Raw genomic sequence first — 12,890 nt, 5'->3', positions numbered from 1 at the left:
CATAAACACACACACACACACACACACACACACACACACACACACACACACACACACACACAAGTACTTATGTGTATGGTATATGGTATTTATGTTGATTAACGCTTACCTCCAGTCATCTTTTGATAAGTTATACAGAATATTCATTTCATCGTCCTCGTGTAAGAGTCGATAAGCAGAACTCACGTGATGGTTCTCCTGCACTGCGCGGTCATTGTACAATATTGCAGTGTCTGATCTAATGAAATATATAAAACATAATATGGTCTTGACCATTCACAATTTGGGACTAATGAACTCTTTCCAGATGTAAAAATAAGACTTGATACCTTGTTTGTATGTGGAAATTGTTAGTAGTCCCAGTGTGTTCATAATCATGTATTGATGCTGCAAATATCATTGCAAAGATTTCTAATTCTGTCAGCCAGTGCTGCAAGAAAAGAAAAGAAGCACAGGAAGTACAGACAGTATGCTTCTATAGTCAAAAATACCCCTATAGTCATTACGTCATACGGTATGCGATCATGAAGCTTTGATTTATTATATTGTGTTTTTGTATTTTACAGCTTACTTGAGTAAATAATGTGACCAACACAAGAAAATCTGTTATTGCTATAGTCTGCCTGTCGCTAAACTGACAGACCATTTCACTTCTAATTTTTAAAACACAGATTTCTATAACTGGCCTTCATATTATAAGTTTCTTTTAAGTGAAGAACAGTTATCAGATATTGGGCATTAAGCTTTAACATCCATCCATCCGTTATCTGTAGCTGCTTATCCTGTACAGGGTCGCAGGCAAGCTGGAGCCTATCCCAGCTGACTATGGGCGAAAAGCGGGGTACACCCTGGATAAGTTGCCAGGTCATTGCAGGCCTGACACATAGAGACAAACAACCATTTACACTCACATTCACACCTACGGTCAATTTAGAATTAACCTAATCTGCATGCCTTTGGATTGTGGGGGAAACCGGAGCACTCAGAGGAAACCCATGCAGACACAGGGAGAACATGCAAACTCCACACTGGAAGGGCCCCGTCAGCCACTGGGCTCGAACCCAGAACCTTCTTGCTGTGAGGCAACAGTGCTAACCACTACACCACCATGCCGCCCCACTTTAACATCCATCCATTATCTATACCACTTATACATCAGGGTCAGGGGGAAGCTGAAATCAAGCCCAGCTGACTTTGGGTGAGACACGGGGTACACCCTGTGCAGGTCGCCAATCTATTGCAGGGCTAACACAGAGATGAACAACCATTTACACCTATGGGTAAATTAGAGTAGCTGATTGACCTAATCTGCATGTGTTTGGACGATATGAGGAAACTGGAGCACCTGGAGGAAATGCATGAGGAGAACATACAAACTCCACACAGAAAGGCCCCAGTTGGCCATGCGGTTCAAATCCACAACCTTCTTGTTGTGAGGCAACAATGCTAATCACCGCACCACCATACTACCCAAGGTTTAAGTCCCTCCCGTGCCAGGATCTGGTCTTCCCAGGCAGTCTCCGGTCCCGGTTAGTCCTCTGGTAACCAGGAGAGTTTGACTCCCTACTCACATCTGTACTGCAGCATGCCTTGCCAGATGGCAGTAGGTACCATTTTTTTATGATGGTCTTTAGTATGACCCGACTGAGTAGAATTTGCGATCTCCCAGTCAAAAGGCAGATACACTAACCACTAGGGCAGCTCGCGGTACCCAAGGTTTAACATTAAATATATTAATATACATATTTAAATATGTATGTTTATATGTTTATATTTAATATTTTATTAATAATTTATTCTAATGAAATTATGTTGATGGGCTCAGCTATATAAAATTAGGTAACTTAAGTTAAACTACCTAGATCTATTGGTAATATGGGTGATCATTTTCTAGCTAGATAAATAAATCTGTGCTAGTGCAGTCAGATTAGTGCCACTAGAACCAATCCCAAAATTAGCTAACTTGGCTTTCTCATATGCTACCAGCTTTGGATGACAAAATAACACATTGCAGGGACAGTAAATATGCTACAATCAGTTTAAAACCATTATGTACAACCCTCATCAAGTAAATTTAGCATACTTTGTCCCTTGCACCCAGTGTTCTTGGGATAGGCTCTGGATCCACCATGACCTTGACCAGACTAAAGCGACTTGGTATAAAATGAATGAATAAATAAATAAGTGGATTTTCAGTTATTCAAATACTAGAAATACAAAAAAAAAAACAACCAGCGGCGCGGGAAGACATTGTCGGCAGGGGGTGCTGTGACGTGACCTGGGACATTTTTTTGAAGGGGGGTCTGGGGGTCTCATCTCATCTCATTATCTCTAGCCGCTTTATCCTTCTACAGGGTCACAGGCAAGCTGGAGCCTATCCCAGCTGACTACGGGTGAAAGGCGGGGTACACCCTGGACAAGTCGCCAGGTCATCACAGGGCTGACACATAGACACAGACAACCATTCACACTCACACCTACGGTCAATTTAGAGTCACCAGTTAACCTAACCTGCATGTCTTTGGACTGTGGGGGAAACCGGAGCACCCAGAGGAAACCCACGCGGACACGGGGAGAACATGCAAACTCCACACAGAAAGGCCCTCGCCGGCCCCGGGGCTCGAACCCAGGACCTTCTTGCCGTGTGAGGCGACAGCGCTAACCACTACACCACCGTGCCGCCTACTTTATTTATGTTGTTTTTTTTGTTGTGGGCGGGCGGTGGTGGGGCCCCCCAATGAATTTCTGATTGGGGCCCCACTGGACCCTAGAATCGCCACTGTCCACTAGGCTACATATTAAGTTATAAGTTTTAATTAAATCCTTTTTTAAATAACTAAAATGTAGCCCTCATCATCCTACATCTAAAACATGACATATAAAATCAGCAGAGCCAAATGAAAACAAATAAATAAACAAATATATTTTCACGTAAGTTTTGTTTTATGTTCATGTCAGTTTTGAGGTTCCACCACCAGGGGGTGCTGCCGCACCCCCCCGCACCCCCGGCGGTGAAAACAACACCACCCAAACAAATCCACAACACCTCTTGTGTTTTTCATATTGGAAGACGAAAAAAAATATGATTCCAAATTTATTCCAGTATTAACGTATTTTCCTTTTTCTTTCTTTTTTTAAACAAAAGTTTTATGATACCGTAAATGTGTTTCTGATATAAATCCCCAGGACAATGAGTACTCACACTCAATGCTGTATTACTATCATTCTTCTGAATGGCAACACCCATCACTGAGGGGTTAATGAGCGTGACTCGAACAGTGCCAGGGTTTATTTTGAGGAAGTCAGGGGAGATTAACTCCCAATCGATAGGCACACAAGCACAACAGTGTGGTCTGAGCAAAGTGTTCATTCGACCACATCTACCCTACTTGAAGCTTGCTTCCATGCCCCATATATTCTACAATGTCAGTTTGAATGCATTTCACACTCATATATATGGTTCCACACAAACACACAAAGAGTAAATGCAGTTCTACAGTTAGTATGCGCTAAGCCTTCAAATTTACATACCACCATGCCTGTCTTGAGCAAGAAGTAGTGCACAGTCTGAGTGACATCTGCTGCATGGACAAGGTTATGGTAAGGGTTTTTGTGCTTACTGTAGCCCACTTCCAGAGCCTCTACAAATGACACTAGTGCAGAGATGGGGATCTGAGGAATTTTAAAGCAGTACAGACACATGAAGCAAATTCTGTTTGCAAAAAAAAAAAAAGAACAGTTATTGCCACATTTTTTTTTACAGCAAATTTATGTCTATATACGGTACCAGTCAAAAGTTTGGACTCATCATATATATGCTGATTTGACTAGCAAGCTGTAGTTTTCGTGCTGAAATAGACTATTTCTGCTTGATGATGTTCTGATCAAGGCCAGTGAAACCAGGATCATCCTGCAGTGTTATCTCTATTGTCACACGAGCACCAACAGCGATAGTCAATTTCTAATTTTATTGTTGTTTGCACTTGTTGCAGTGCTTTACTTAGATACTGTACTCCCAATTTTGGACACACCTTCTAATTTAGTGTTTTTTTCTTCATTTCTATTAATTAAAAGACACTTCATGACTTAAAGTAATGATGGCCTGTGTCAGGCATAGTTGGAGACGGATGTATGTGCAGAAGATATTTATTGTTAAGGAAAGTGCAAACAGGCAAACAGTCCAAATCGGCAGGAATATATTGTGAATGGCAAAACAGGCAATAGGTCGAGCAAAACTATCATAGAAGCAAGCAGAATAATAATAAAAAAAAAAACCCCGAGAAACAGGAATCAGATACCAGGAAACCAATCAGGAAACAAGTCTCGGTAATGTGTCTAACAACGCAATACTTCGCAAAATGAAAGTGCATTCAAAGTCCTTATATAGGTGCACTGATTGTGCCTTAATCACGTGCAGGTGTGAGTCATTAGCAGTGCATGTACGTGAATCAGTTTGCAACGTGTGTCCAGAGTGCACGCAAGAGTCAGTCAATGTGCGCAGGTGTGACATACTGTTGTTTCTCTTTACTGAGTTGAGTGGTTCTTGACATAATATGGATTACTATGGTTTTGGAATAGGGTTATTTACTGTATTTTTATTATTTACTGTTTACTGTTTGATCTCAAATGCATTAAGGCGGCAAGAATTTGCACTAATTAACTTTTGACGAGGCACAGCTGTTAACTGAAAAGCATTCCAGGTGATTACCTCATGAAGCTGGTTAAGATAATGCGTATAGTGTACAAAGCGTCATCAAGGTAAACGCTGGCTACTTTGAAGAATCTAAAATATGAAACATATTTTATTTAACATTTTTTTTGTTTCCCACATAATTCCATATATGTTCCATATGTTATTTCATAGTTTGACGTCTCCAGTATTGTTCTACAATGTAGAAAATAGTCAAAATACAGAAAAACCTATGAATGAGTAGGGGTGTACAAACCTTTGACTGGTACTGTATAGTACAACACACGCAATTATGTTTGTGATTGACCTGACATACTGCAATGCACAGATACAAAATATGAATTCATACAAAACAAAAAAAATGTAAAAGACAGTTAAATAGCTTACCTTGAAGCGATTGATTAGGTCATATCTGGTGAGGAGCTCGTAAAATATAAATTTCAGTGCATGATCTCCACTTGCATCATTCAACGCAAACACATCAAATGACCACGTATCCACATGCTAAAAGAAACAGCACAATCAGGCTTCTTATTAGAATATAAAAATACTGGTCCATTCAGGGTGATGTTCTGTTCTGCATCTAATCTGAGAATAGTCATATATGAAGCCTGATGCTGAAACATGTGACAGAGACATAAAATGTTCAAATTAGTGGCCGTATCCTTTTTATTTATTCATGTGAGCTAACAGTTTTAACATTTTACACATCATGTATTTCATGATGTGATTTTCAGTGCAAATTCACATATAAAAGGTTTCAAAAACCTAATTTTGTTTGGGGTGATTAGCTAATCATCATTACAGTAAAGATGATGGGATGAGGCAGAGAGAGTGAACATACTCAGTGAACCAGTGAACATTCTTTATAAAAGCCTTGTAGGATTTGCTGAACTTATAAAATAAATTCTAGTAATAACAACACACAACAACCGAACTGCACCACACAATGCCTGTGGCTAGTTTCTTGAACTAACTTCTTTCCCTTCCTCTCTGGTTTTCTTTCAGTCTGAAATAAAGTTCCATATCGATTTGACAGGGCTGCACAGCTAACATCTAAAATATAGCACATTAAAGATTTAAATTTCAAAATTGAAAGGTTTCTCCAGTGCTCAGTCTCTGTCAGAGGCAAGAGGCTTAGAGGACCCTGGGGTCCAGAGCAATGGCAGCACCATGCCTCTATTGCTGTAGCCCAGAGAGCAAGATCCATCAGTCAGACACCTTGGGCCAAGCAGAACATCAGTGGCTAAGACATCATATCTAAACCAAAGCCATATTTGTCAAATCCACTGACATTTTTTTTTCCAACAAAGACTGTGGAAGCTGCATGATGTAAATAACTCTGACAGATGCAGATAATGCTAATGCTAATATATATTGATGCAAGATGCAAAAGGATTCTACTCTGCTTTTTCAGTGGGTATGGAGCAGTTGGAAATTGAAAATGAAGTCAATGGAGAATACACAGTGTATACTTATTATATCTGTTGTATCTGTGTATAGCTATCTATTTTACAAGTGAACTCTTTCAGGCGTTTGGCTCGCCATATAACTGAGATCAATTTTGCACTTTGGTTGATTAAACAGCTGTGTTTGCATTGCTGTGATTCTGTCATCTCCCAGGAGAACAGTTATTTTCCACAGACTGATACAGAGCATAATGTTCACTACAAAGCTGGCATAAAATCATGGATCATCGACATGGATTCTGTGTGTATTATGCATATGTTATATGTTTTAGCATGTTCATACTAATGTAGATGTAAGTGGGCATTTTGAGTTCATGGACGAGGCTGACTTTGCTAGATCTCGGAGGCCTAACTGGTTGGCCCATAGCTATGGGCTAAATTAAATAAAGTATCATTTCAGGGTTGTTGTTTTTCTTTATGCAAAAGTACAGTATTGCTTGGAAATTGTTCATAACTAATATAACGTGACACATATAGTGCATCACAGAAATGCCTTCAAGAATCAAGGCATCGAGAATTTTTTGTCATATTGCCCAACCCTTGCTTGCACTCCTAATACCTTTAGTACAGTGATCACACTGGGCGGATAGCTTAATCCCACCATGTTGGATGTCCGCCGGTACATCCTGCCAGAGAGAGATAACATAAACTAATCAAATATAAGAGCAAATATAAATTCCCTACAAAATATTACGAGGATTTAATGTTTTTTTTTTTTATCCGTATTAGACATCTGTTAACTTCTATGTAAATCTTTCACTTCTGTTGCCTTTGGGATACAGAAGGTCTATGTGAAGTTGAACTAACCAGTCAACCACATACCTCTCTACAAATATCCCAGCCTGTACAGCATGGACGATACTGCGGAAACGTGGCTTCTCCTCTGTCCGCCTAAGCATCAACCCCATCTGTCGCGTAAAGGTGGACGCTAGCCAATCCCGCACCTCTGAAGGCACAGAATCTGATTGTATGTCACTGAGCTCATCTTCTGTGTCCACCAGTCGTCTGGAAGAGAAGAAATACACACACAAGAAAGTGATCAGTGGCTACAGGTAATGACTTGACAACTTATGTCACTCATCATATCTACAACAGTTAAGAATAAGATCACTCCAAGCATTCAAAATCAGACATGTGGCAAAGGCAATAAGGGAATCAACAAGAGATCTATGTTCAGGACAATGAACACATGCAGTCCTTCACTTGTCACTCCTCCACCTTATGACATTAAGGCTTGGAGCATACTTGTGCACTGATCTTATTTACAGCACTTAATAACATTTATATTTGGCCTCAGGCTTCTGGCACTCAGATAAATCTGAGTACATTTCCACAAATAGCAACCATAGGAAGAAAGTGCAACAAGGAAACTGAGTGAAAAGAGAGTTCACATTACAGGTCTAGTTTACATTTGCAATATTTATCAACGGATGGACACGTGCTAGTGGTGTTCTTATTACCGTGTCTCCTCAATGTACACTGATTCCAGTACAGAAGCTGCATACTCCAGGTTCTTCTTTAGGTCAACAACAGAGGCCTCACCCCGTTCCAGCTGTTTCACCAGACATCGTAATCTGCACTCAAACACAACAAATACAACAACTTTAATAAAGAAGAAAACAAATAAAGCTATTTATTGAACCAGTAGGAAGCCTGTTTCATAAAATGGCATTGTGTTTTCAAGCAAAACATTAATTAGACAGGCAGAGAATTTTAATGCATTTCAGACACAGCAGTTTTTTGTAGCACCTTAAAGGAAATGATCACTGAAAACTAACCGAATTCTAGTCACCATATCAATTCTAGGACAGTGTTTCTGTAATGTTTTTGTGTCTAAAGTGGAATAAACATAGAAAAAATATATAATTTATATGGAACTTTTTCGTTCAACCGGCGCAGCCATGATGTCAGAGTTGCTTCCCATGAGCTAGTGGAGAGCCATGCCATGACAATCCTGGTGGACAAGTTGACAGACCAGTATTGTTTTTACAACCAAATGTCAAGTCAAGTCAAGTTTGTTTGTATAGCACTTTTAACAATAGCCATTGTCCCAAAGCAGCTTTACAGAATCTGAATGACCCAAGACATGAGCCAGTTTTATCCCTAATCTATCCCCAATGTGCAAGCCCGTGGCAACGGTGGCAAGGAAAAACTCCCCCAGATGACACGAGGAAGAAACCTCGAGAGGAACCAGACCCAAAAGGGAACCCATCCTCACCTGGACAACAATAGACAACATGACTATAGCATTAACAGTTTTAACATGAAGTCAGTTTCGTTGATGTTATAACTCTTCGTTAATGGAAACTTGAGTGCAAAACTGTTCATGACAACCGCAGTCCCAAAGTTAACAAGCCAACTGTAGTCCTCAGCCACAAAAGCATTACTGTAAGTGTCCAGAGTGTCTTCCAAGTGTGACTTTCAACTGTCCATATGGGGCCGTCCTCCACAGGAGCAATGTGATGTGCAAGTTGGCATTATTTTCATAGAACACAGTTCACAGAGATAACACAACAATATGGTACCTAAACAAAGCATTTGCAAAGAAAATAACTGCACTAAATACGAGAAAAATCACAAGCAAAATCACCACAGTGGACCATGCGGTAAGCAAATGGTGGGGTCTCGCCTAGATCCAGCTTCAGCAACTTCTACGTCATCAATCCTGCAGCCTCATTTTGACTTTTCACAGTATCCTTATAGTGGTGCAGATTAATATGGCGGTGTACACGTATTTTGACTGATGTCCTAACTTAGCCACTTTTAAATGGGAAAATAATCAATATCCTTTCAGAATTACTACCTCAACTTAGTGCTACTTTGGATTCCATGTCAAAGTGCTTAATTACAAGTAAATTTGTATTTTATGATTCATTTCCTTTAAGAACATAAGGACTAATTCTTGTCCTGTTGGCTATGTCACCTCCTGTAAATGTCTGTACCACATGAAATCATTTTATATCCAGCTCTACATGGCCAACAAATACTATTATATCCAACAAATAATTCCACTCCATTCTCACAGCCTACAATGTTGATTGCGAGACACCACTTGCTCTCATTGACATAGTGGCTGAATGCCTAAATCGTAGCGTGTCTTCTTCAGTGATGTCTGCATCACTTCTTACTTGTTTCAGTCCAGCAATAAACATTACACAGCTGCCACAGCTATGGCTGAATAAATGGCTTGTGTCTACTGGCAGCTGAAGTGAGTGTTATTTTTCTATCACTGTGTTTGTGATTGAGGTTTTGTTTATGAGTTGTATTCAGCCACTCAGTGCTGACGTCTTTGCTGACGTGGAGACCCTTGTGATGAAAGGTGAATGTGCCTGTGTATGGCACACATCATTTGACCCGATTCCTGCCCATCAGCATTAAAGAGGATGGACTATAGAGGGATATCACAAACTATGCTCTTCAGATTAGTGTTTTAATCCCGTCACAGCCAACAGGAAACTGGGAGCTGGAAAGAGAGGCGATCATATCAAATGTTAGGGTACAGATATATTTTGTAGGCGCTTTCAAAATTAAAGAATTTAAGCAAAATAACTAAAACTAGAAGGGTATTCGGGAGAGTGCATACCTCCGCCAAGCCACATATTATCAACATCAAATTCAAATCTCTTGAACCTAGGAAAATGCTAAAGCTATACACCAAATTTCATCAAAATTCATTCACTACTTTTTGAGTTATGCTCGGAAAAGACAAAAAAAGTCCTGGATCTGCATACATATCTGAATCCTGGATCCAGTTACATATCCAGATTTGCATCAAAATCTAATCAACTGTTTCTTGTCCCATGTCTCACCTTTCCTCAGAATTTCTCCAAAATCTGTTCACTACTTTGAGTTACATTGTTACACTGGGAAAATACAAACACCAACAACAACAGCAATAACAACAACAACAACAACAACAACAACAACAACAACAACAACAACAAAACCCTAGAAGGGCACTCAGAAGAGTGCATACCTCTGCAAAGCCATATATTTGGATTTGCATCAAAATCTCATCAATTGCACATAAAACGTCAGTAGGAGGACTGGCTTTGTGTGTGTGTGTGTGTGTGTGTGTGAGAGAGAGAGAGAGAGAGAGAGAGAGAGAGAGAGAGAGAGAGAGAGAAGGAGATGGTGGAGGTAATGGGATGGTTGCTCATCCATTTTGTATACTTGCTTTATACTTAGCATTCTAAGGACACATAGTAGAGTGGTTTCTGAATGCATGAATGAGTGAATGATTGTCCAGTGGTATCAGGTTGTTGTTTTTTTGTTTGTTTGTTTAATACTGCTTCCTTTAGGTGTGACTGGTAATTCATGCACATCTCTTCTGTCTTCCACCTGGCACTTTTTATTTATGTTTTACACAGTGTCCCAACCTTTTGGGAATTGGGGTTGTACACTGAACACATTTGAATCAGGTGTGCCAACATGAAGACCAGAGACATGTTTGTAGGAGAAAAGCGATCCTTTTTGAATTTGAGAAAATAGAAAAACTCGATCAGAGCCATTGTACAAGCACTGGAGACAGCCAATACAACAAGTTGGAATGTCATGAAAAAAAAAGAAACCACTGATATACTCACAACCGGACATTGAACAGGTTCGCCAAAGAAAACAACAGTATTATGACAGCTGTAAAGAAAAACCCACAAACAACAGTCAGTGACAACAACCTCCACAGGACAGGGGTGATGGTATCACAATCCACTATTCGAAGAAGACTTTGAGAGCAGAAATATAGAGGCCATACAACAAGATGCAAACCACTCATCAGCAGGAAGAATCAGAAGGCCAAATAGGAATTGGTAAAGAAATACAGATATGAGCTATAAAAGTTCTGGAACCAAGATTAACTTCTACCAAAGTGATGGAAAGGCCAAAGACAATGGAGAAAGTGGAGACAGAAAGGATCTGCTCATGATCCAAAACATACAAGCTCATCGGTCAAGCACTGTGGAGGTATGTGGAAATGTGTCATGGCTTGGGTTTGCATAGCTGCTTCTGGAATGAACTCACTAATATTTATTGATGATGTAACTCATGATAGTAGGAGCAGAATGAATTCTGAAGTCTACAGAAACAGTCTAATTGGGAGGATTTTCATCGTGCGGCACGACAACAACCCAAAACACACTGCTAACACAACAAAGCACTTCATTAGGGGAAAAAAGTTTGAGATTGGCGAGGTCAACCACCAGACTTTTTGAGGTCAACCACCATAACCCAAATGAGAATGCAGTTCACCTCCTGAAGATGAAACTGGAGGGAAATTGGATTGAGATCCCCCAACAACAATTACTGAAAGAAGCTACAGTATAAGCCAGGAACAGCATCAGAAAACAAGAATCCAACAGTTTGGTGATGTCAGTGGGTCACTAGCTTGATGCAGTTATTGCAAGCAAGGGATATGCAACCAAATATTAAGTGTTACTTACTGTAAGACTATCTGTTCCTATACTTGCACATACCTAAAAATGGTGGTTTCATCTAGATGTAAATATCAAGAAATGAAAAGTGAAATTCTGATCTACTATCTCATATTTTGATTTCAAACCCAAATTTCTTCAGTGTATAGCAAAAAAAAAAGGCCTTGCTCTTTCAATACTTTTTGGCAAGGACTGGATATGCAGAAGTACGCATTTACATTCTTAAATAAACTGTTAAACACCAGAAGGGCATGTATCTCCAGTCATGTGGGTTTTGTCAACTGCAGAGAGTGACTATGCCACAATTTAAAAAAAAAATAATGATTATATGGTATGAAACAAAGTATAAACAATGTAATTAGAGATTAAATAAAGATACAATTCTGAAAAGTTAGTTGTCATCCTCAACAACCGTATCATTTATTTTTGTTTAGTAGTGTCTTTATGGGTATATAGGGCTGATGTCTATGCGACGCACACAGCATCTCTGGGAGAGCACAGGATTCACTTCTCCCTTTCATCTCTATAATACTGCAAGGTGACTTTTAATCCATCCTATCATGTCCACGACACCAGTTTCTGTTTCCTCCTTATCTCTCATCATACTCTCCCACTGTTTAGCAATTTAATTTAAATCCCTCATTCCTTCCTACCTCCTCTTTTCATTCACCATGTGCTATCAGACATTCCCCTTATTTATTGACTGCCATCCAAGATCAGTGGGCATTGCTATAAAGTGGCAGTGCTCTGTATTATGATGGTTCAGCAGCAAAATTGTAGTGGGGTCTGTGAAACTGTGTTCAAGTAGCCTTAGCCAGTGGACTCAGATTTTGTGAAAAATACCACTTCCTGCTCTTATATTCCAGTACCATTGTAGTTGCCACAGTGGCACATGACGTAGGCTGCATAAGACTCCTGTATCCTGGGACATATGTGCGGACCATGGGAGAGGAGCAAAACACCTTCCTGCCTCACTGAAGGGGGTCAGGAACACAAGAGCAGGTTGGGAGCCAGGTTCTGAACATATGGACTTAAATCTCTAGCCGGATGTTGCTGAACTAGAAAGAAGAACTAGAAGTGACTGCTGCTGCACTCTTGAACTCAGCAACAGAACATTTTTTGGGGGGATTTACATTTTTAAAACCACTGCAAAACTAGATGTCCTGGTAAGTTTGCTATTCTGTCTGGTGAACATTTTAGAAATATTAAAAAAATTGCCAATGATGATGAGTCAAAAATAATTGACCACTTTCTATTTTAAAAGGTGTAGTTTATCCATTGTAATGGATCAAATAGTTTCTC

The 12,890-nt window shown here is 39.8% G+C and overlaps 1 protein-coding gene across 4 annotated transcripts in view; it reads right to left on the bottom strand.

The window, feature by feature from the left end:
• The window catches only part of pde1ca (phosphodiesterase 1C, calmodulin-dependent a), a 117,983-nt gene that overhangs the window by 19,972 nt on the left and 85,121 nt on the right, over positions 1 to 12,890 (bottom strand). For all 4 annotated transcript variants that reach the window (XM_060922128.1, XM_060922129.1, XM_060922130.1 and 1 more), the window contains exons 3-9: positions 7,620 to 7,733; positions 6,982 to 7,164; positions 6,719 to 6,785; positions 5,078 to 5,194; positions 3,532 to 3,672; positions 330 to 430; positions 110 to 238 (exon numbers count right to left, since the gene is read on the bottom strand). In XM_060922128.1, coding sequence (XP_060778111.1) covers positions 110 to 238; positions 330 to 430; positions 3,532 to 3,672; positions 5,078 to 5,194; positions 6,719 to 6,785; positions 6,982 to 7,164; positions 7,620 to 7,733 — 852 coding nt within the window. The remainder of the gene's footprint in view (positions 1 to 109; positions 239 to 329; positions 431 to 3,531; positions 3,673 to 5,077; positions 5,195 to 6,718; positions 6,786 to 6,981; positions 7,165 to 7,619; positions 7,734 to 12,890) is intronic.

Source organism: Neoarius graeffei, chromosome 5 (assembly GCF_027579695.1).
Source record: "Neoarius graeffei isolate fNeoGra1 chromosome 5, fNeoGra1.pri, whole genome shotgun sequence".
Lineage (NCBI taxonomy): Eukaryota > Metazoa > Chordata > Actinopteri > Siluriformes > Ariidae > Neoarius > Neoarius graeffei.
The sequence above is the reverse complement of the archived record's forward strand: the minus strand, read 5'-3'. Positions and strand labels throughout refer to the sequence as shown.